Source organism: Heterodontus francisci, chromosome 2 (genome assembly GCF_036365525.1).
Source record: "Heterodontus francisci isolate sHetFra1 chromosome 2, sHetFra1.hap1, whole genome shotgun sequence".
NCBI classification, from domain to species: domain Eukaryota; kingdom Metazoa; phylum Chordata; class Chondrichthyes; order Heterodontiformes; family Heterodontidae; genus Heterodontus; species Heterodontus francisci.
In genome coordinates, this window is record NC_090372.1 from 146,838,039 (window position 1) to 146,863,577 (window position 25,539).

Genomic DNA, 25,539 nt, shown 5'->3' on the forward strand with positions numbered 1-25,539 from the left:
TTACAGGTATTACCATTCATAAGGAATGTGGCAGAATTTTAAAAAATGATTGAAGTGAAAAATATGCCTTTCATTATAATATTCTGGGAATGTTTGCAAAATGATGACATGTACAGAATAATGGAATGGATGGGAGATCCTGAATGTAGAACTAAAAGGAAAAGAGTAGCAGCCATATTTATAATTGTGACCCTGTACACAAAGTGAAGCAGCTTTGCCCAACAGTAAATGCCTGGTCAGCTCATTGATCCCAGAATTATTCCTCAGGCCATTTGAAGCAGCTTTATTGCGAACAAAAAGAAGCCACTCAGTGGCTGGTGTTCACTTCTATTTAAACATAGCATGGTGTTCTGATTTCCATCCTACTAGGCTCTTTTTTTCCAAAAATATACATTATTCATAACATTTGTAAAAGTACATTATATAACAGTGCAATACAGTTCAATTTGTTTCAATACAGTAAGGAGCACTCTGAGGTGCCACCTACACTTACAATTACAATTGCAGGTACATTTACAATATACATTTCATGTTAAACATACAGCCCAAATGGTTTCCCTCCTAGTAGAGTTGATGCAAGAACTGAAGTACTCCCAAGCCCAAGCAAGGGATGGGGACCCGGGCGCCAGGCAGATAAGTGGCTGAGCGCCGTCGAATTGTGCCGGGGGGGCTCCAAAGGGCCGAGGTGGGGTACCCCTCACCTTTTTGGCTCGGTGTCAGGACCCCCCAGCTCCACTAAATTCATTCCACAATGTGAGAAAAATTGGAAAGTCCTGAAAACAGTTGCCGGGATCATGATGCGTGATTAACCCATGCCCGTTCGCTCCGATGCAGGTAGCATGCAAACTTTGTGCTGCAACTCATTTAGCTGATTTCAGTTTGCATCTAGTGCTAAGCATGCTACTGAGTGGCTCAAGGCCTCAGCAGGGGTTGCTAAATCGTGAGAGGCTAGCACAAGTTCAAGCTAGTCTGCGTTATTTAAAGAAAACATGCTCCTCTTAAAGGGGAGGTGCATTTTGGCTGCAGCAGGTGCTGGAATTCATTGCACAAGTGTCTTTGACCTGAGAAAGAAACTGGAATGGCACAATGTGGCAGAGAGTGGGGTCCAAGGTTCTCCGACACAGCACTGGAGACCTTAGTGCAGGAGAACTCCAAGTGGTGAAGGTCAGTGAATGAATCTGCAAATGCCATATGCCACCAACGGCACCACTAGCCTCACATACTGTGCAGTGCACCACACCTGCATCACTCACCTACCAACAATCTCCATCAATTATGACTCATACCTCACATTCACCTCACCGTCTCACACCTAGCACTGCTGCAAGCTTCACACCCACTGCCAGCTATTCAACCATGACAGGCACATCATCCAAAAGCATTGCACCACATTCACTGACACAATTTCCTCTCTCTTGCAGGACAAGGTGGTGCACAGTCAGGCAGCAGCAGTTAACTGGCGGAGGACAGGCATAGCTGCTTGTCCTCACACCAATGGAGGATTAGTACCTGGGAGTATGATGTTATTGCTATTACTGAGACTTGGTTGAGGGAAGGGCATGATTGGCAACTAAATATCCCAGGATATCGATGCTTCAGGCGGGATAGAGAGGGAGGTAAAAGGGGTGGAGGAGTTGCATTACTGGTCAAAGAGGATATCACAGCTGTGCTGAAGGAGGGCACTATGGAGGACTCGAGCAGTGAGGCAATATGGACAGAACTCAGAAATAGGAAGGGTGCGGTAACAATGTTGGGGCTGTACTACAGGCCTCCCAACAGCGAGCGTGAGATAGAGGTACAAATATGTAAACAGATTATGGAAAGATGTAGGAGCAACAGGGTGGTGGTGATAGGAGATTTTAATTTTCCCAACATTGACTGGGATTCGCTTAGTGTTAGAGGTCCAGATGGAGCAGAATTTGTAAGGAGCATCCAGGAAGGTTTTCTAGAGCAGTATGTAAATAGTCCAACTCGGGAAGGGGCCATACTGGACCTGGTGTTTGGGGAATGAGCCCGGCCAGGTTGTTGAAGTTTCAGTAGGGGACTACTTTGGGAATAGTGATCACAATTCCGTAAGCTTTAAAATACTCATGGACAAAGACGAGAGTGGTCCTAAAGGAAGAGTGCTAAATTGGGGGAAGGCCAACTATACCAAAATTCGGCAGGAGCTGGGAAATGTAGATTGGGAGCAGCTGTTTGAAGGTAAATCCACATGTGATATGTGGGAGGCTTTTAAAGAGAGGTTGATTAGCGTTCAGGAGAGACATGTTCCTGTGAAAATGAGGGATAGAAATGGCAAGATTAGGGAACCATGGATGACAGGTGAAATTGTGAGACTAGCTAAGAGGAAAAAGGAAGCATACATAAGGTGTAGGCGGCTGATGAAAGACGAAGCTTTGAAAGAATATCGGGAATGTAGGACCAATCTGAAACGAGGAATTAAGAGGGCTAAAAGGGGTCATGAAATATCTTTAGCAAACAGGGTTAAGGAAAATCCCAAAGCCTTTTATTCATATATAAGGAGAAAGAGGGTAACTAGAGAAAGGATTGGCCCACTAAAGGACAAAGGAGGAATGTTATGCTTGGACTCAGAGAAAATGGGTGAGATTCTAAACGAGTACTTTGCATCGGTATTCACCGAGGAGAGGGACATGACGGATGTTGAGGTTAGGAACAGATGTTTGATTACTCTAGGTCAAGTCGGCATAAGGAGGGAGGAAGTGTTGGGTATTCTAAAGGGCATTAAGGTGGACAAGTCCCCAGGTCCGGATGGGATCTATCCCAGGTTACTGAGGGAAGCGAGAGAGGAAATAGCTGGGGCCTTAACAGATATCTTTGCAGCATCCTTAAACACGGGTGAGGTCCCGGAGGACTGGAGAATTGCTAATGTTGTCCCCTTGTTTAAGAAGGGTAGCAGGGATAATCCAGGTAATTATAGACCGGTGAGCCTGACGTCAGTGGTAGGGAAGCTGCTGGAGAAGATACTGAGGGATAGGATCTATTCCCATTTGGAAGAAAATGGGCTCATCAGTGATAGGCAACATGGTTTTGTGCAGGGAAGGTCATGTCTTACCAACTTAATAGAATTCTTTGAGGAAGTGACAAAGTTGATTGATGAGGGAAGGGCTGTCGATGTCATATACATGGACTTCAGTAAGGCGTTTGATAAGGTTCCCCATGGCAGGCTGATGGAGAAAGTGAAGGCGCTTGGGGTCCAAGGTGTACTAGCTAGATGGATAAAGAACTGGCTGGGCAACAGGAGACAGAGAGTAGCAGTAGAGGAGAGTTTCTCAAAATGGAGACGTGTGACCAGTGGTGTTCCACAGGGATCCGTGCTGGGACCACTGTTGTTTGTGATATACATTAATGATTTGGAGGAAAGTATAGGTGGACTGATTAGCAAGTTTGCAGACGACACTAAGATTGGTGGAGTAGCAGATAGTGAAGGGGACTGTCAGAGAATACAGCAGAATATAGATAGATTGGAGAGTTGCGCAGAGAAATGGCAGATGGAGTTCAATCAGGGCAAATGCGAGGTGATGCATTTTGGAAGATCCAATTCAAGAGTGAACTATACAGTAAATGGAAAAGTCCTGGGGAAAATTGATGTCCAGAGAGATTTGGGTGTTCAGGTCCACTGTTCCCTGAAGGTGGCAACGCAGGTAAATAGAGTGGTCAAGAAGGCATACGGCATGCTTTCCTTCATCGGACGGGGCATTGAGTACAAGAGTTGGCAGGTCATGTTACAGTTGTATAGGACTTTGGTTCGGCCACATTTGGAATACTGCGTACAGTTCTGGTCGCCACATTATCAAAAGGATGTGGATGCTTTGGAGAGGGTGCAGAGGAGGTTCACCAGGATGTTGCCTGGTATGGAGGGCGCTAGCTATGAAGAGAGGTTGAGTAGATTAGGATTATTTTCATTAGAAAGACGGAGGTTGAGGGGGGACCTGATTGAGGTGTACAAAATCATGAGAGGTATAGACAGGGTGGACAGCAAGAGGCTTTTTCCCAGAGTGGGGGTTTCAATTACTAGAGGACACGAGTTCAAAGTGAAAGGGGAAATGTTTAGGGGGGATATGCGTGGAAAGTTCTTTACGCAGAGGGTGGTGGGCACCTGGAACGCGTTGCCAGCGGAGGTGGTAGACGCGGGCACGATGGAGTCTTTTAAGATGTATCTAGACAGATACATGAATGGGCAGGAAGAAAAGAGATACAGAACCTTAGAAAATAGGCGACATGTTTAGAGAGAGGATCTGGATCGGCGCAGGCTTGGAGGGCCGAAGGGCCTGTTCCTGTGCTGTAATTATCTTTGTTTTTGTTCTTTGTTCTTTGAGACGGTACTGGCCATCATTGAAGCAGCCATGACTGAGGTTGTAGCCAATGGCTGGGCTGAAAGGATCGAAGATGACGATAAAGTCATACCTAATCTTCCTTCTCACATCCCATTCCCATCACTGCACAATTTCTTCTGAATCCCAAGCTTCAAATGGACTAGGCATGCACCTCTTCCTTCCCACCCAGCCTCCCCACCTCCCCTCACCACAATCCTACCTTTTTGCCCTTCTCCTTTCAGATATCCAAGAAATGTCACCTAGCCAGGTAATGGAGTGTGAAGTGAAAGGGGAAGATGTGGCTGATGATTACGAAACACCATCACTTGATCTCGCACTCACAGCCACCAGCTCAGATACTGGCACTGTATGTACTTTAGAGGGTACCATAGAGGCAGAGTCTGCATTTAGTGAGTCACTGGGCATGAGTGGCCTGCAGCCAGGGGGAAAGGCAAGTGACAGCATGCCAGAGGGTCAGGTTGCACACAAATTCTGCTGTAGGGGACACAGGTGAGGACCTCAATGGGTAGAGTACAGGAAAAGGCTGATGGGCATACACAGAGAGATGCTTGGTGCATTGGCTGGTCTGCCAGAAAGCCTGCGGTCACTGTCAAGGAGCATGGAGGAACCCAGCACCAACTGGGCATGGGGCTTTGCCTGGAGCTCAGAGCCCATCCTTTCCAGCATGTAAGTGAACAACTCCAGCAGTACACTGTGGACCTAACCATGAGGCAGTGTCTGATGTCTCAGTTTCCATTGCAGCACAAGCAGAAACCATCCAACATCTGAGTGCCATGTGGAAGCTCAGCTGGAGGCCATGAAATCTCAGCTTGCTGCCATGCAGGCTCCGACTGTTACTATTGTGACTGTGAACACCAGTGTTCAAATGGATTTGCAGGGTCTTACAGTAGTCCAGCAATCTGTCCTTCAACAGATTACTAGGATTCCTGAGGTGCCACCCCGGGGTGTAGCAGGGGTGCTATAGAACACGAACCTGCTGTCTTCTCTCAGGATGACAGCATTTGTCTCCCAATACTGCTATCCGCCAGTGCCCTTGCTGTCGCCTGTCAGCCATTCAGCCCAGAATACTGTTGTGCATGCCCAAGTGCTACAATCCAAAGTCAGGCCTACTAGGGCCATGCTACCTGAGGCTGTCCTGTAAGGCTATCTGCAGTCTCTCCCACTGAACCGCCAGCCATGTGCAGGCACTGGGACAGCACTGCGTAAGAGCACTATGTCAAGAAAGGCACTAAGGGAATGTACAAGTGTGATTAGTTGACTTTTGTATGGAATATTGGATGATTTGTTTGCTAAACTTGGTTTAGAATGTTTGTTTCGTGGTGGCTTTTATGCTAGCATTGAGCCCAAGAGGACACTGTGATGGTCAGTAATAAAGGGAAGGCAAGGTGTGGAACTGTTATTGAATGGGGAATTGGGGTTGTGTTCGCTGGTATCACAGTCAAAAGAGCCAATTATGGACAGACCAGCCAGAAAGGGGATGTGTAGGTTGTGTCTCTCTTCCTCCTCAGCTGCTCGCCGTATACCTGGTGGAAAGGGATGTGCTCTCATGATGGTGAGATTTTGCAGAATGCAGCAGATTACAGTGAATTGTGACACATGCTCTGGCGAATATGCCAGAGTGGTCCAGGCAACGAAGTATTGCTTAAGTATGCCAGTGGTCCACTTGATGATATTTTGTATGGCAACATTGTCCTCTTTAGATGTATGCTGCCCACAGGTGGTTGGGTTGTGCACCAGAGTCATGAGCCAAATGGCCAGCGAATAGCTCTTGTCACCCAGTAGCCAGCCTCTGGTTTGACGGGGTGGCTCAAATACTGATGGTACAGCAAACAAGCACAGAATAAAGACATCATGACTGCTGTCAGGTTACTGGGCATTCACCTGCAATTTGTGCTAAGCGTGGTCACACACCAACTGCACATTCAGGGAGTGGAACCCATTGCAGTTGTGGTACATCTCTGCATTTTGATACAGTACCTCCAAATCACTTTGCAGCATGGGGAAGCCCGCTATCCTGGCGAAGCCATATGCATGTTCCACCTGCTTCTCTCTGGAAAGAGGGAATGCAATGTATTCCCTTCTACTGGCATTTAGAGCATCTGTACTTATACAGCAGTGGATGGCGAGCTGCAAGATGTCAGAGATGTCACCTGACCGACCCTAGAAGGATCCCTACACAAAGTAGACCATGGCCACAGTCACCTTTACAGCCACTGGCAGTGCTGTCCTCGCTCGGCACTGAATCTGCAGGTCTGCCTGCAGCAAGTTGCAGATTATAGTGTGCACCTCCTTTGTAAAATGAAGACATTGCACACACCTTGCTGGGGTTGAGGTAAGAGAATTACTCCCTGAAGATCCGTGATGAACATGGCTCCTGCTGAGAGCTCTTCTCCCCCTCCCTCTTCAAGTAGTTTGTCATTCTCTGTGCTGCCTCTGCTCAATCTCCCTGCCATGCTGGAGGTCAAGGGGGATAGAAACTACAGCACCTGTGACTGGGAACAAGTGGGCGGAGCAGAACCCTTGAAGCCAGAACCAAAATCTTCATCACGTGCAACAATGCTTCCTGTAGACTTCACCAACTTTAAGTAGCAGTAGAAAACTCACAGCACTTATACAAACTTAGCAACAGTCCGAATAAATAAATCAGCAACTAATGGAGATATGAGGATAGGTGAGCATGGAATGAGGAATAAGCACTGCCATAGATTACAATAGGAAAGAGAGGTGAAGAAGGAAAACAGGGACTATGTGATGAAAGCAAGGCCACAGCTGAAACAATCCACTGCAGTCCAGCTGCCTGTAGATTCCACTCTTCACTCCACATTCTGCTCTTTTAATAGTACATTTCATAAAAGCAAACATAACATGTATCTTTCACAATTCCTCTTGTTTCTGGTTGATCTGACTAGGTTGTTATTCAAAAGTAGTAACGGTTAACTTTATGTGCATTCCCAATTACATAAGCCTTTTTCAAAACATTCCACATTTGTGAACACTTCATTCGATTTATTTAGAAAGTAATGAATGACTTGATGCAATCGATACAACAAAAAGATTGTCAGAAACATTACTTATTGCTCTGATCACCTTTTATTAAACATTTAAATCTATATATATATATATATATATATATCTGCAAAGATAAACCCAGCAACTACAGGCCAGTCAGTTTAACTACTGTGGTGAGGAAAATTCTAGAAAGAATAATTTGAGACAAAATTTATAGTCACATGGATAAATGTGGGTTAATTAAAGAAAGTCAGCATGGATTTCTTAAGGAAAATCATGTTTAACTAACTTGCTGGAGTTTTTTTGAAGAGGTAACAGAGAAGGTTGATGAGGGCAATGCTGTTGATATGGTGTACATGGACTTCCAAAATGCATTTGATACACAACAGACTTGTGAGCAAAGTTATAGCTCATGGAATAACAGGGACAGTAGCAACATAGATACAGAATTGGCTGAATGACAGGAAACAAGAGTAGTGGTTAATGGATGTTTTTCAGGCTGGAGGAAGGTTTGTAGTGGAGTTCCCCACGGGTCAGTGTTGGGAACCTTGCTTTTTCTGATATATATTAATGACCTAGACCTTGGTGTACAGGGCACAATTTCAAAGGCTGTGGATGATACAAAACTTGAAACCATTGTGAACTGTGAGGAGGATAGTATAGAACTTCAAAAGGACATAGACAAGTTGGTGGAATGAGCAGACAGGTGGCAGATGAAGTTCAATACTGTGAAGTGTGAAGTGATACATTTTGTTAGGAGGAACATGGAGAGACAATATAAAATAAAGGGTACAATTCTAAAGGGGGCGCAGGAGCAGAGGGACCTGTGTGTATATGTGTACGTCATTGAACGTGGCAGGATGGCGGATGTGATGGCGTAAGAGAGAGTACAGAAAAGATTAATGAGAATGGTTCCAAGAATGAGGAACTTCAGTTATGAAGATAGATTGGAGAAGTTGGATCTGTTTTCCTTGCAGAAGGGAAGGCTGAGAGAAGATTAGATAGAGGTATTCAAAATCATGAGAGGTCTGGACAGAGTGGATAGGGAGAAACTATTCCCACTCGTGAAAGGATCAAGAATTGGTAAAAGAAGCAAAAGCGACATAAGGAAAAACTTTATCACACAACGTGTAGTTAAGGTCTGGAATGCATTGCCAGAGTGTGTGATGGAGGCAGGTTCAATTGAAGCATTCAAAAGGGAATTAGGCTGTTATATGGAAAAGAAGAATGTGCAGGGTTACGGGGAGAAGGTGGGAGAGTGGCACTAGGTGAAATGCTCATTAGGACAGCTGGTGCAGACATGATGGGCCGAATGGCCTCCCTCGTTGCCGTAACAATTTTGTGATAAATGTGTATGCATGTATAAAAGAAGACTATCCCAATGTCACAACTTGCTAATTGTTAAGTATATAACTTTAAAACTTTGAGAGAGAAGAGACAGTCTTGCTTGAAAGAGACAGACTAGCACAAAGGAAGATGGTTGTGGTTGTTGGAGGCCAATCATCTCAGTCCCAGCACATTGCTGCAGGTGTGCCTCAGGTAACTGTCCTAGGCCCAACCATCTTTGCTTCATCAACGACCTTTCCTCCAACGTAAGGTCAGAAGTGGGGAATGTTCAGTACCATTCGCAACTCTTCAGATACTGAAGCAGTCCGTGCCAATCTGCAGCAAGTCCTGGACATTCAAGCTTGGGCTGGTAAGTGACAAATAACATTCACGCCACTCAAGTACCAGGCAATGACTATCTCCAACAAGAGAGCATCTAACCATCTCCCCTTGACATTCAAAGGCATTACCATTGTTGAATCCCCCACTATCAACATCCTGGGGGTTACCATTGACCAGAAACTGAACTGGACCAGCCACATAAACACTGTGTCTACAAGAGCAGGTCAGAGGCCGGGAATTCTGAAGTGAGTAACTCACTTCCTGACTTTCCAAAGCCTGTCCACCATCTACAAGGCACAAGTCAGGAATGTAATGGAACACTTTCCACTTGCCTCGATGAGTACAGCTCCACAACACTCAAGAAGTTCAACACCATCCAGGACAAAGCTGTCTGCTTGACCAGCACCCCATCCACCAATTTAAGCATTCATTCCCTTCAGCACCAATGCACAGTGGCAACAGTGTGTACTATATACAAGGTGCACTGCAGCAACTCACCAAAGGTCCTTCGACAGCACCTTTCAAACCCATGACCTCTATCAACTAGAAGAACAAGGGCAGCAGATGCATGGGAACACCACCACCTGCAAGTTTCCTCCCAAGCCACACACCATCCTGACTTGGAACTATATCGCTGTTCCTTCACTGTCACTTGGTCAAAATCCTGGAATTTCCTTCCTAACAGTACTGTGGGTATACTTATACCATAAGGACTGCAGCGGTTCAAAAAGGCGGCTCACCACCACCTTCTCAAGGGCAATAAGGGATTGGTAACAAATGTTGGCCTTGCCAGCGATGCCCACATCCCATGAAAGAATAAAAAAAATTAACTTAAGAATCTTAGAATTCAAGCCATATGTAAAAATATCACTGATCGCACAAATGTTAAAATGTTGAGTAGCCCAGCATGTCTAATCAGTGAAGCTGTTGAACATTCAACACAGTCACAGATTTGAATGCTAATCTCAGCTGATCCTGAAGTTTGCCTGCCTTCATTTTCACCAGCTTCACCAGTTCACAGACGGATTCTGGATTGCGGTATCAGTGCACCAAGGTGGGACATTACATGTCCTGTTGACCAATTCTGAACAGAATTTACAAACCTCTATGGAAGAAGCCCACACCCCAGACTGTCTCACTTTTTTTTCAAAAAGTAAGTGTCGCAACAAGGGGAGAAAAGGAACAAAGGGAAGTTCTTGCAGTAACACCCATGTAAGGTCAAACCCAATTAAAAATAGATTTTTTGGGATTTTTGCTTTGTTTTGGTTTACTTGCATGAAACAAAATTGTTATTTATCTGTACCTGTTACTTGTCACAAACTCCGGTGCATAAGCTACTAAAGCCATTCAACTGATCACAAATTCAACATTTATACTGATGCAAGTTACTCAGCACTTTTATAGTATATCTAAATCAGAGAAGTTATTGTATAGTGAACTTCCTTGTTGACTCAGAGATTGTGCAATGAACAGCTGAGCTGTAGAGACCAGGTTCAATCCTCAAAATGTGCTGAATAATTAATCTGAGCTGTGGGTGGCCTCAGCACCCTTATGTTAGTGTAGGAAATGGACTAGTAAGGAAAAGGCCTCCACCTGAAATCATGCAATCTAGATAAGCAAGACAATAAATAATGTTTGTGTTCAATCCGAATAGAAGGCCTATAAATGAAGACTTAAGAACTGTTTACAATGGCCTTGATATTAACCTGTCCAAAACAGGTGGGAAAGGGTCAGGAGGAGGTTAAAAATGTAAAAACAGCAATTGTAACCCCCAATGCATTGCATATGCTCCTGCCACAGTTTTCACGATGGCAGATTTTTTGGTGCGTGAGTGTCCCACTATGCAGAGGAAATATGCTTCATTAACATATTCAAATCAGGTTGCCACAGTGCAACAGCTGCTGCACGAGTTTCTCAGGACTTGGGAAACTGAACAGTGAAAGGGAGGTGGGAGTTGCCAGCTCCACAAGGTAAGTGCCTTTTACAGCATTTCTAGCAGGCCAGGAGAATCAGGGGTACTTCCCCCCAGGCCCCTCAAGGAAACATTTGGACTCCCCTCAACCAATCACGGCCTCTCCCTCCCCCTACTGTAGTCATCCACAAAGGTCCTGTCTGCAGCCTCCTGCTGCTGTTTTACTGGCCGGCAGCTGGTCAGCCTGTCAGTTTGACCAGCTGCTGGGTGGGAAATGGAAGAAAAACACTATACTGAGGTCCTGTCATTAAATCTGGTCGGATCTTTGTGCTCTCCCACACCTTCCCCGCTTCCCCAAATATTGAGGCGAATGTCATCGACAGGATGAACTGGATCTCATCAAGGGCCTGAAATTGAGGGATGTCAGAAAAAGCTGTCATGATTCAAAGAAGAGCATCAAGCTGACTCAAAGACATTACAGCAATGTTGGGGCCAATTGTTTATCTTATGTAGATTTTATTTTTAAGTTTCCTCTTTTTCCTGCCTTTTCATATTTTTATTGTGTCTGTTTCATTTTATGTTCCTCTGTGTTGAACAATAAAATAAATGTTTCCCCATGGGTTACCCAGCAGGTACTGCAGACCTCAGATGTTCTATGACTGAGGGAAAGCAGCTGTGGGTTTCTCCTTTCCTGGGTCATTTGCAAGGCTTGGGAAGACTTTAGGCGCAGGTCCATTCCCTGGCTGGCTATGTGCTTGTACATCAGAAAGGAAATGAAAACACAGCTGCAGGCCTGTGAGGTTTGTTGCTGTACTCTGGGTTGTCAATATCAGGGCTTGGTGGCTACCTGTCCAGGAAGGGTTAAGCAACATATTTGTAAATCTTCAGCTATAACTTCAGTTGTACCTATGATCCCCACAGATTCTGTGGCGCACAGAGGTCCAGGGCAGAGTCCTATCCCAAAGTTCTTCAGGTACTCTTGCTCTGGGGAGCCCAATAGTTGCAGCCTGAAGGAAAATGAGATGGCTGTCCAGGAACAATGCCTGCCCACCAACCACCCCACCCCCCACTCCCTTCATTGTGCAGCAGGTACCAACTGACCCACACTGGTTGCGAAAGTCCCGAAAAGTTCCAGGTGTGGTGGAGACCTGAGGTGATGGGTTTCTGCCCCTTTTACCTCTTCTTTGTGCCCTTATGATAAAGGCACCAATGCAGAGAACAACAATTTGTACTTATATAGTGCCTTTAACATAAAACATACCAAGGCACTTCAACTGTGTTATAGAACAAAACTTGACACCGAGCCGCATAAGGCAATATTAGGGCAGACGACCAAAAGCTTGGCTAAAGAAGTGGGTTTTAAGCAGTGTCTTAAATGAGGAAAGCAAGGTAGAGAGGCAGAGAGGTTTAGGGAGAGAATTCCAGAGCTTAGGGCTGTGGCAGCTGAAGGCACAGCCACCAATGGTGGAGCGATTAAAATCGGGGATGCTCAAGAGACCAGAATTAGAGGAGCACAGATATCTTGGAGGGTTGTGGGGCTGGAGGAGATTATAGAAATTGGGAGGGGCAGGGCCACGGAGGAATTTGATAAGAGGAAAATCCATTCTCTACCTTTCTTTAAATTTTAATTGTTTCACAGTTTAGGGATAATTTTGACCTTGGGCAATCGTGTAAAATAGGTAATATTGGTACAGCTGCTGTTAATACAGTCTTTTACTTTGTGTTTGTTGCTTTCTTTAGGTTTTTTTTACCCCTCCTACCTCCTCCCTATATTTCCTGGCAGAAAGTAAGACTCCCAGTGCAGGACTCTCTTACCACTGATAAATAACATACTCCAGCCCAATTTACAAAAAGAACCTTAGAAGCATATTAAAATAAAAACCACAGTAGCACTGAGGATTATCTCTGCTAAATTTCAAGAGTGCAACTGTTCTTTCTTGCTACTCTTAAACATAATTTTCTACGATTGTTAGATTTTACTCCTGGCAGAAAATATAGCTAAATGTGTCTTCCTTTGCTGGGAAGAACATCGTCCTCTTTAATGGCATTATTTGTGGAGGAAATACCAGCTTTAACAAGCTCCCAACAATGTCTAGATACACTGACAGACTAATAAGATGACAGAAATTGGATGTGTTTTATTGTTAGAATTTTCATCCTGTTAAGGGGTTATCTAATTGTTACTAACTGCACTTAATGAAACAAAAAAAAATGTTCAGGCTTAGTTGCAAAAAACAGATAGTTCAACTTGAAACAGATGCTCCATTTTACACTAATTCAAAGCTTTCATTTATACTAATAAAACAAGACCAAAAATCCAGCAATCTACACTCATTTGGCTGCGATGAATACCCCGAACAATCCAGGTTGGTACCAGGTCAACGAGATTCACCTCAGAGGTGGATCTCTGCATCCCCACCACTCTCACCTGGCTGTTTTTTCACATTGCCCTACTGGATAAATGTCAGATGGTGCACAATGTTACAGGAATCATCAAACATGAAATAGTAAATGGTTGTTAACTAATAAAGTTGGAGGAGAGCAATTAGTGTCATTAGCGAGCATTCACTGAAAGCATCCAATCAACATGAAAGTTATTAAAAAGCTTAATCAAGTACTAAACAATAAAGAATTCAGGAGAAACCTCTTTACCCAGACAGTGGTTAGAATGTGAAACTCATTACCCCAAGGAGTAGTTGAGGCAACTTGCATAGATGCAGTTAAGGGGATACTAGATAAGCACATGAGGGAGAAAGGAATAAAGGATATGCTGATAGGGTTAGATGAAGAGGGATGGGAAGAGGCTTGTGTGGAGCATAAACACCAGCATAGACCAGATAAGCTGAATGACCTGTTTCTATACTGTACATGCTATGTAATTCTACGTAAATGCATCATTTTCAGATGAGATGTTGAACCGAGGCCCCATCTGCCCTCTCATGTGGACATAAAAGAGCCATCCCATGGTACTATTTTGAAGAGTCGGGGTGTTCTCCCTGATTTTATTCATCCCACAAAACTGATTTGCAGTCATGAATGGTGCCATATAAATGCAATTTATTTATTTGAAATTTTAACTTTAAAAGGTTACTGCTGTTACGACCAAAGCAGGAGGAGTTTTTTCTAGTTCCACTTCTCCACAGGTCACAACATATGTTTACCCAGTTACTGATACTGTCAATCATAGGCTCTGTTTTTATCCCAGAATAAAATACATGAACCAGGTTTCTTTAATAAACAATAACATTATCAGTTTATTGTCAAACAAGACTTATTCAGTAATGAAGCAAAGCATTAACACATAGATTGCGACATGAAAGTTTCCTTTTTACCTTAGCCCCTCTTACACACACACACACACACCGGTTAACCGAAAAATAAAGAGATTTTCTCTTTAGAGCTCTATTACAATAAAAAAGACAAAAAAAAATACTTTGGCCAAATACTTGCTAATTCTTGAAAAATAGAGAAGATATGGAAAGATGTCGGTTGTCCCTTTATTTTCTGGAGTCCCAAATATGCGTAGACAGCTGTCACTGGGATCTTTCTAGAACAGTTCTCTTCAGGCAACATTGACAATCAGTATGGCAGGCCTTTCAGGAGAAATGCAGCAACAGTCTTAGTCTTTTTCTTACAGTTGCTTCTCAGGTCTTTTCAAAGAGATGAAACAAGCTGAGCTGGGTGGCTGCTCCCTTGGCTGGTTTTCTCCACCTGTCTTCAAAAAAGTTCACACCCCAACTCACTGTCCAAAGCGAAACCAAAAACAATATCTCAAGAGTCAAGCCTCCTGATCCCTATAAATCTTGACCTGTCACTTCTCCATAAACATCTCCCCCAGGGTCAAAAAGCCCCTGCTCGGTACTTATCTGAAGACAGGTGACCTCCAGTAAATGCTGTTTATTTCTCTTAGCAGGTAATCTCCAGTACAGGTTGTTTACAAAAGTTCAAAAGACCTTCTGATGACCTCTTTTTTTAAAAAAGCACTAAGTGCAGAACCTATGGAATCCTTTTCAGTTTTCCCAAATAAAACAATACCCATAATTAACATTCAAAATAAAACGGAAGCACTTTTATAACACTGGTAAGACTATATTGGGAATACTGTGAGCAATTTTAGACACTCCACTTCAAAAGGCTTTCTTATGAGAAAAGTAACAAGCATATTTCTGGGTTGACTTTATAACTCTAAATTACCAAAACAATTGAACTTGTTTTAACTGGAGAAATAATGATGGAGCAAAGATACATCAATAAGAATAAACGGGCCGTTTACAGGATGGCAGTGGAGTGCCGTAAGGGTCTGTCTGCTTGGGTATCAGCTAATTACAATCTATATCAATGATGTCAATGAGGGAGCTGAGTGTAATATAACCAATTTTACTTACGATACAAAGCTAGGTGGGAAAGTAAGCTGCAAAGAGGATGTGAGGTTGATGAAAAGGGATGTTGACAGGTTGAGTGATTGGGCAAGAAGGTGACAGATAGAGTATAATGTGAGCAAGTGTGAATTTATCTACTTTGGTAGAAAGAATAGAAGAGCAGGATATTTTTTAAAAGGTGAGAGACGAGTAAATGTTATTTGGAGGGATTTGGGGGTCATGGTACACAAATCACAGAAAATTAACATGCACGTACAGTAAGCAATTCTGAAGGCAAATGATAAGTTAGCCTTTATTGCAAGGGGATTGGAGTAGAATCACAGAATGGTTAGAGCACAGAAGGAGGCCTTTCAGTCCATCAAGTCCATGTCAGCTCTCTGCAAGAGCTATTTAGCTAGTTCCACTCCTTCACACTTTCCCCATAGCCCAGCAAATATTTTCTCATCAGGTGTTTACCCAATTCCCTTTTGAAAACCATGATAGAATCTGCCTCCACCACCCTCTCAGGCAGTGCATTCCAAATCCTAACCACTCACTGTGTAAACAAGTTTTTCCTCATGTTGCTTTTGGTGCCAATCACTGTAAAACTGAGTCCTCTGGTTCTCGACCCTTCCACCATTGGAAACAATTTCTCTCTATGTACTCCTCAGGATTTTGAACACTCTATCAAATCTCCTCTCCACCTTCCCTTCTCTAAGGAGAACAACCCAGCTTCTCCAATCTATCCTACGTTTACCACATTTAAACAGTGGCTACATTTCAAAAGTACATTAAAGCGCTTTGAGACGTCCGGTAATCGTGAAAAGCACCATATAAATGCAAGTCTTTCTTTTCTTTCTTCTTTCTTTCTTTCCATTCACATAACTGAAGTCCCTCATCCTTGGAACCATTCTCGTAAATCTTTTCTGCACCCTGTCTAAAATCTTCACATATTTCCTAAAGAACAGTGCCCAGAATTGGACACAATATTCCAGTAGAGGCCAAACCAATGTTTTATAAAGTTCATAATAACTTTCTTGCTTTTGTACTCTATCCTTCTATCTATAAAGCCTTGGATCCTACATGTTTTTTTAACCACTTTCTCACCCTGCCCTGTCACATTCAACAATTTGTGCGCATATGCCCTCAGGTCTCTCTGTTCCTGCAGCCCTTTTAGAAGTGTACCCTTTAGTTTATATTGCCTCTCCTCATTCTTCCTACCAAAATGTACCACCACTCTTTTTATTTTATTTTTATTTAGAGATACAGCACTGAAACAGGCCCTTCAGCCCACCGTCTCTATGCCGACCACCAACCACCCATTTATGCTAACCCTGTGATAATCCCATATTCCCTATCACCTACCTACACTAGGGGCAATTTACAATGGCCAATTTACCTATCAACCTGCAAGTCTTTTTTGGCTGTGGGAGGAAACTGGAGCACCCGGCGAAAACCCACACGGTCACAGGGAGAACTTGCAAACTCCGCACAGGCAGTACCCAGAATTGAACCCGGGTCCCTGGAGCTGTGAGGCTGCGGTGCTAACCACTGCGCCACTGTGCCGCCCTTCCACTGCGCCACTGTGCCGCCCTTCTCTGCATTAATTTCATCTGCCACATGTCTGCCCATTCCACCAGCCTGTCTATGTCCTCTTGAAGTCTATCACTATCCACCACACAGTTCACAATACTTCCAAATGTTGTGTCCTCTGCAGATTTTGAAATTGTGCCCTGCACAGTCAAGTCCAAGCCATTAATATATATCAAGAAAAGCAGTGGTCATAGTACTGACCCCTGGGGAACACTAACGTACATATTCCTCCAGTCCAAAAAACAACCACTTTCCACTACTCTCTATTTCCTTTCACTCAGCCAACTTCGCATCCATGCTGCCAGTGTCCCTAGAGGGCACAGTCTTAGGCTAAGAGATCGGCTATTTAGGACTGAAATGAGGAGAAATCTCTTGACTCAGAAGGTTATGAATCATTGGAATTCTTTACCCCAGAGGGTAAATGCTTAGTTGATGAGAAGATTCAAGACTGAGATCGATAGATTTTTGGGCGCTAAAGAGGATTAAAGGATATAGGGTGGGAAACTGAAGTTGATGCAGAGGTTCAGCCATGATCTTACTGAATGGTTCAGCAGGCTCAAGTGGTCTCATGGTCTACTCCTGCTCCTATTTCTTATCTTCTTATGTTATATGTCTTTATAATATTAGGAGACAAAGATGATATCGAACAAGCATATTTAAACTGAGCATAAAGACAGAGAACCTGGATCCAAAATTAAGCTGCTTCAAGTGAGGCCAGAAGGAATTTTTGACCCACAAAGTAGTAAATATATAGAACAGAATCTAACTGAAAACAATTAATATTATTTTGACTCACTAGCTTTAAAAGGAGCCAGAAAGTAGTTGGTTAAGATTGGATTTGAAGGTTAGAAGTACAAACATGGACGTGGATAATCAAATACTATTCAAGACATGATGTTTCCTGTGCTTCAGAGACTCAGAAAATGCCATCTGTGGAATGCAACCTGTCAGGACTGAGTTATGTTGGTTATAATACTAATTTGATAGCCTGGAGTTTAGGTTTATTATTTAGAGGATTGGGGAAAGATTTAGAGGAGTTTTTTTCTTAGAAGTTTTCCTAATGGTAATTTGCAACACTCAGGAGATTAAAGAAGTTGGATGGAGTTCAAGACAGCAGAAATGGTGCATTGTCTGTTAATAGGAATAGGCTTGATGTGCTAAGCATTTCATGTTGTTCCAATCTTTACGTTATTGATGTAGGAGGCATATTCCTGCTCCTTATGGACAAGTCTTCAGTGGTTGGTAATATTGTTACAGCAGGAGTAGAATTCCATTCAATGACTTGGACATTGAAGTAGCACATTAGAATTTTAAATGTGATTCCTTTCCATCTGAATTTATTGTAAGCATATGCCAACGTGCTATTATACGGCAGATTGGGGGGGGAGGGGGATGGTGGTTCCATGGATATCGAGGGGGGGTGCCGGATAGATTGTGGGTGGGAGTGCATGGACAGATCAGGGGGTGAGGGGGGGGTGCTACAATTAGGTTGAGGGTGGTCAGAGAGATCAGGAGACAGGGCAATGCTGACCAAATAAATAGGTCGATGGGGGTTGGAGAAATTGGGATAGGGGATGTGGCTAGATCAGGGTTGGGTGAAGACACTGGGGGAAGGTGGTGCACAGATCTTTGGGGTGGGGTTCGTGGATAGATTATCAGGGGGATTATGGATAGACCGGAGGAGGCAGAGTGATTGAGAGGTGTCATGGATAGACTGAAGTTGACTGTGGATAGATCGGGGGGAGGTCCATGGAGAAATAGGGGGTCTGGAGAAATCAGGAGGGGGCCGGAGAGATCAGTGGGTCGTAATCGATTGTAGGGGTTCCAGTCACGTGGAGTGGGAAACAAGTTTGCTTGGAAAGGGCTGGAGTAGTGGGGGAAAGCACTCCTGCTCCTCCTGGTCCACAAACAGTGCTAGAAAGGCATTTAACTGTTGCATCCGGCCATTCTCGCCTCCCATCACTGCTGGGTTTGCTGAGTCCTGGGAAACCCAATGCACAGCAATTAAAATATTTGAATAATGGGCCCACCTCTGGAGAGGAGGTTAGTCACATGCCCCCAACCCATCTCCGTTAAAACCAGAAGCGGGTACATTGGAGGTAGTTTGGTGTCAGGTTTCCTATTCTTGAATATTTAACCACTCCATTCCCCCTTTCCTGCCCGAGTTGGGGAATTAAAACTCCCCCAATGTGTGACTACCTGAAAGTGGATAGTGTAGCTTATCATAGGCAGTTTGAAGGATGACTATCACAATACAATGGTGTGAGACAACTGCTATACTGTTTCATTATTTAGACAGGCAGCTTTATGAGTCTTGAGAATATTTGGTATCACTCGCTTTAAGAATATTTCTTTGATATTAATATAATTAGGCAAGTGATCACAATCAATTGTTTTACATTGCAATAATATGAATAGAAAGCATGACCATCACTTACCACTCTCTGCTGTAGTGAAGTCCAGGAGCTTATACTGATAGGCTATGCCCACTTTAGTTTCCACTTGCGGTCGCTTAAGCGTTGAGAAGATTTTGCCTGGGCTGTTTTCATCAGGCTTTTCCAGCTTTGGTAGGCCACAACCCATTTTGACAGATGCTAATTCAAAATAGAAAAGCGCAGAAAGTGATATAATTGACAGCACAGCGACAATAAATGACACCTTCAGATTCCTCTGGGAAACTTAATAAATCTTAATCAAATAAATGGGTCACAAACTGGATGAATTGTATTCCTCATAGATGTCAAATTCAGTTTGTTCAGTAGATTTTGTCCTTAGCAACACAGCTGCAGTCGCAGAAATATTTAGCAGCATTAACAATGCAATGTCTCAGTTGCAAGAGATTTTCCACATTTGTTTTTCTCTGTTTTAACTGTCTATATTTTACTGCACATCATTAATTCAGGGCTAAAATGGTTATAATTTCCTTTACTGTATCTGATACATGATCCCATTATTTGGCACACAACTATTTACTGTCTGATGCTTTAAAATATAATTCCTTTTTTTTAACCACAGTCCACTTAATTTGTAAAACTGAAAGTTGATCTTCTGTTTGCTGATTTGCATGTTCTATCTCAGTAACTTTTATATCTTTGCTAATCTGTAAATGTCTAATAGCTAATTCTGTAAAAAGATAAAGTATAACTGCAAGTGCTGGTAATGTCAGATGCTGACATTTCCAACAATTTTTGTTTTCGTTGCCAATAGTAATTCCTATTTGACAAAAAGACAAAAAGAATTATATGTGACTGGAATAAATACTAATTAGATAGTGATAAAACTGGGACAGGAGGAATGACTTTATGCTCATTTAAAAATCAAACAAGCAGACTGTGCTTTAACCCTTAGAGGCCTGCAAAGTCATTTCTGGTCAAATTAATGACAACTGGAGGCTTGTATTAACCCATGAGATCCTGCAAATAAAGATTTATAATTCCATACACTTCACCAGTTTTATTTTAAAATTCTTTAAAAAAATCATTTTAAGATGAGGTGATAGAAAACCTGTTTCTTTGAATGCTGTGAAATTGCAGTCAGTGCTGAACAGTTGAAGCAAACCAGGATAGAATGCAACACTTTACAGTCCGAGAATCATTTAGCCAGAAACATCAAAGAACATAAGAAGTAGAAGCAGGAGTAGGCCATTTGTCCCCTCGTGTTAAAGCCTGGCTACCTGACCCGAACCCGACTAGACCCAACTATGTGTCAGGTTCGGGTCAGGTCGGGTCGGGTCGGGTCAAAATTCTGAGTCCAGCATTTGGGCTCGGGTCGGGTCGGGCTGGACACTGCTTCCAGGAAGTCACGGCATCAGGCTTACCCATGATTCCCGACAACTCCAGCTTCAGGAATAGCCTGCTACCGGGACAGATGAACAAAACTCATGTCTGAGGAGACTCATATCTGGTCGGGTCGGGTCGAGCGCTAAGAAAAATTAAAAGGCTCTGGCTCGGGTTGGGTTCAGGTTGGCTGTGGTTGGGTTGAGCCCGGGTCGGGTTTTAATTTTATACCCGAGCCAGGTTTTACCTCGAACCTGCTCTGCCATGTAATAAGATCCTCAAACTCAACTCCACTTTTGCACCCAATCCCCATATCCTTTGATTCCCTTAGTATTCAAAAATCTATCCCAGCCTTGAATATACTCAATGACTGAGAATTCACAGTCCTCTTGGATAGTGAATTACAAAGATCCACAACCCTCTGAGTGAAGAAATTTCTCCTCAACTGTCTGAAATGGGCATCCCCTTATTCTGAGACTATGTCCCCTAGCTCTGGACTCTCCAGCCAAGAGAACAGCTTCTAGCATCGACCCTGTCACGCCCTTTCTGAATCTTATATGTTTAATAAGATCACCTCTCATTCTTCTAAACACCGGAGAGTATAGACCCATTCTACTCCATCTCTCTTCATAGCACAACCCCTCATCTAGCCAAGTTTTATTGCACCTTCAATGGACAAGAATAAATATTATTTAAAGTTATTTCTGTGTTACACCAAGTATTTTTTCACATGTGAAAGACTACAGGGTGGGTGGGTGTGGATTTTTAACTGCCAGCTGGTTAATGTCCCAGCCTCCTGTGGCAGTTGACTCCAGAATGACAGAGGGCCTTAAAGAGTTACATTATTAGGACAGATTGCATAAAGGTGGCTTGTATTCCATTAAGTTTATAAGGTTGAGAGATTATCTAACCAAGGTGTTTAAAATGACAACAGCATTGAAGATGATAGTGTTATAGAGAAACTGGGCTGAATTTTACGACTCCCCCACCCCCCTCCCGCACGCCATGGGTCGAGGCAGGGGGATGCCCATAAAATTCTGCAGGGAGAAGCATGCCTTGACCCTCGACATCGAGAAGGACCCGCCGCATATTACCAGTGGCAGGGGGACCTCGGTGTGGCCCTCCCACCACTTGGCGGTGGGGCCTTCATCTAAATGTTTAAATTAACATCAATTAGATGTAAATTAACTTACCTGCTGGTGGCGGCCGTCCCACGCCGATTTTACACCCGCCATTCACACCTCGCACGCCTTCGGAAACTCCGTACGGAGTTCCAAGGCGAGAACCTGGTGGGCAGGGGGAGCAATAACATTTTCTGGGATGCAGGGGTAGGATGGGGGAGCGGGGAAAACAATTTTTATTGGCTGTGGGGATGGTGGGAAGGGGTGAGGGTCGAAGGGAACAAATGTCAGGGGGAAAGTTCAGGAAATGAATATACATTTATTATGGGGGAGAGGGCAATTTATATGTAAATTACCCATTGGGGGGGTGGGAGACAGGATTTACAGTTGGAATAAACTTTTATTTTCATTTCCCAGAGACTGGGACCTTTAAATATTAAACTGCTACTGAAGGGCTTGGAGCCCTTTAAAAATGGCACCGGCGCCTGCGCGGTGGCACCGGATGCCATTGCCGGGGACCTGGTGGCCCCCCCTCTATGTCATCGGGGCGACCACTCCGCCCCCCTATTTAAATCAGCCCCCGTGCGTAATATCGCGGGGGCTGTGCGGTGGCACTTCCATGTCAGAAGGCCACCGCTCTCACAGTGCGCCGCCACAAAGCGATGTGCGCTGATAAAATTCAGCCCACTGTTTTCTTTGATGGGGAATCCAGAACAAGGACAAGTGCATAATCTTAAAGTTAGGACTTGGTCATTCAGGAGTGAAGTCAGACAGCAATTTTACACACAAAGAGTGGCGGAAATCTGTAATTCTCTTTCCCAAAAAACTGTGGATGATGGGTCAATTAAAATTCTCAAGACTGAGATCAATAGTTTGTTTTATTAAGAGTATCGAGGGATATGCAGCAAAGGCTGGTAAATAGAGTTGAGGCACAGTTCAGCCATGATTAGATTGCATGGCAGGATAAGCTCAAGGGGCTGAATGCTCAACCTTTGTTCTTACCAGGCCACTGTAATTTTAACCACAGGGCCTCATGAACATGTTGTACTCCTGCTCCTGCTGGCCCCACAAAGGAAGGTGAAAAACTTACCTTGAAGGCCTCCTCAGCTTCCCAATCCTTTTCACAGTGGTCCTCATCTGGCAGGATAGCACCCCCACTCAGACAGAAATTTAAATCGGCATTGCAGCTGATTACATTATCATACCCTGATTAGCATATATGAATTAGAGCCCCACTGGTCTTGGGTGGCAGAAGTCTGTTAAAATTCGAAACTGCGGGACCTGGCATGGCTTTCCGCAGCTAAGTAAGCTGGGAAGTTTTAACTGCCCACTCACTTACTTTCTGCCAGGCCAGTGAAGTTAAATTTGCCCTTAAGTTTGTGTTATGTGTTTATTTTGTGTCCTACTAAGTGGTGGCAGGAATCTTGGCACACCAGTGGTAATAGGTTCAGTTTTAAATTATTCCACAGAAGACCTATTTATGCTGATCATTATAACGGATGTCTCCACTGTTTGACTGATATGCAGTTTGATTGTATTATGATTGCTGAAAACCTGTTCAATCATTATCTTTAAACCATTCTTTACTTTTTAAAAATTCTTTCATGGGATGTGGGCATTGCTGGCAGGGCCAGCATTTGTTGCCCATCCCTAATTGCCCTTGAACGGAGTGGCTTGCGAGGCCATTTCAGAGGGCATTTAAGAGTCAACCTCGTTGCTGTGAGTCTGGAGTCACATGTAGGCCAGACCAGGTAAGGATGGCAGATTTCCTTCCCTAAAAGACATTAGTGAATGTGATGGGTTTTTATGACAATTGATGATGGTTTCATGGCACCACTACTGAGACTAGCTTTCCATTCCAAATTTTTATTAATTTAAATTCCACCAACTGCCGGGGTGGGATTTGAACCAGAGTATTAGCCTGGGCCTTTAGATTACTAACCCAGTGATATTACCACTCTGCCACCATCTCCCCCAAGTTATTCTTTCTGAAAAGAATGTTATGATTATTATTTTTTCAGTGGCTGAATGATCACAATTCTCAAATCCCATATTACACTTATGTTTCGGTCAGTTTTTTATTTCATTCATCAGTTTATAAGACATAACTAAGAATTCACAGCCTTCTCAGAAGTAACTTTGCTCAGCTGAGGTCAGTTTTCAATTGGTTGACCCTTGTCTCTCTAAATTAAGAAATGTTTTTTGTTAACCTATTTACAGACTCGGATTTACTGAAATACTGTGCATTAACTCTACCTCTAAAACAGAAATATGCTTCTCTTCAGATATCCAAAATGGCAGTTAATATAAAAAGAGGGAATCAAAAGCATTTTTAAAGTATCCACAGGCTGGAATCCTCACCACCAGACACACAGTAGGCTGTCTAACATTTTGTCATTAGCTGAATTGTTGGTTTTACTTTTACAATTTAAATAATTGCCACGAGTTTAAAGGGTTCTCCTTCAGACTCTATTAAAGTCTAAGAGATTAATTCTAAGTGCAATATTGTTTTTAACAACAGCCTTGTAAAACAGTCATTTTTTAAAAGAATTGTAACCATGCTGTACTTTCTAGAATGTTTTTAAGAGGATAGGGAGAAGCCATTATTAAATCATTAAATATGTGTAAAAAAAGCATGCAAGTTCAGCTGAATGTTTATTTTACTTAAATACCATATGGATACTTATGGTGTCAATAGGAAGCAAAGTAATTCCATATGCATTAAAAATGTGCAAGTTATGAAAAACAAAAATACTAAACAGAACGTTTAACCATTTGACACTCTCTTATCCCACGTGTAAAAACGTTGCAAATTAACATTTATTTTATAATTGTATATTGTCAAGAGATCACTCTTTCTGCATTATTCATGCGAAACAACAGAATTTAATATTGCAAAACAATGCCTTGCAGCCCACGCTTGTCATTCAGGCATTTATGGACTTCTTTGGCCCATAGACAGTTAAAGAAAGAGCACTTTAGGCAGTTTCACACTTACAATGTAACACATTTCCTGTGGTATTGAATCAACGGAAGCAAATGAAGGATGAGAAAAGGAGGATTATATTCTAAAGCCCAGATAAAATACTGTTTACATTGCAGCAATACTACAGCTCTTTTAGTACTAGCACCAAAAGCTTACAGTTATCAACTGCTTTTAAACAATTAACACACACATTCAAACACACAAATAATTATTTTTATTGATTTACCTGAGAAATGCTTGCCAAAAGATGTTTCAAAGAAATCGGCAGCCTGTTCAAGAATTGTGAGGAATCAAAATACGACCACAATTAAAGATACTCTCATCTCAGGAAAGGAAGTTATTGACCCTGAAGGAAACTTGGATCAGCTTTACGAGCAAGAACTAACTCAAAAAGGCTGAGTGCAACAAAGCACAAGAAGCTACTCCAAAAAATATAGGGGGAACCGGAGCCATACGAAAATCTGGTCTGATCCTTTTACAAATGTTACAGTTGAAGATTTTGGGTCTAAATTTATCCGTTGACTTCCTTTTGCTGTTGAAAACGTCATGCATCAAAAATTTTAATCTTCAGTGCTGCGTGTTCAGTAAAACCACATCCTGTAACAGTTCGGTGTTTTTCTTTTTTTCCCCTCTTGCTTCACTGGTCAAATCACAACTGCAAGAAAATGACACAAAAATACCAGCTACAGTCTTGTAAAGATCACTGAAATAAGTGACCTGGGTATGAGGCGAAAGGCAGAATACCAGCCAAAAATGCATCG

General features: G+C 43.0%; 1 protein-coding gene across 1 annotated transcript in view; it reads right to left on the bottom strand.

Annotated features, from left to right (window-relative positions):
* The window catches only part of LOC137347341 (raftlin-like), a 116,008-nt gene extending 90,854 nt beyond the window's left edge, over positions 1-25,154 (bottom strand). The window contains exons 1-2 of the mRNA XM_068011801.1: positions 25,005-25,154; positions 19,334-19,489 (exon numbers count right to left, since the gene is read on the bottom strand). Of these exons, the coding sequence (XP_067867902.1) occupies positions 19,334-19,478 (145 nt within the window). The 5' untranslated portion in view covers positions 19,479-19,489; positions 25,005-25,154. The remainder of the gene's footprint in view (positions 1-19,333; positions 19,490-25,004) is intronic.
* Between the last annotated feature and the right edge of the window lie 385 nt (positions 25,155-25,539).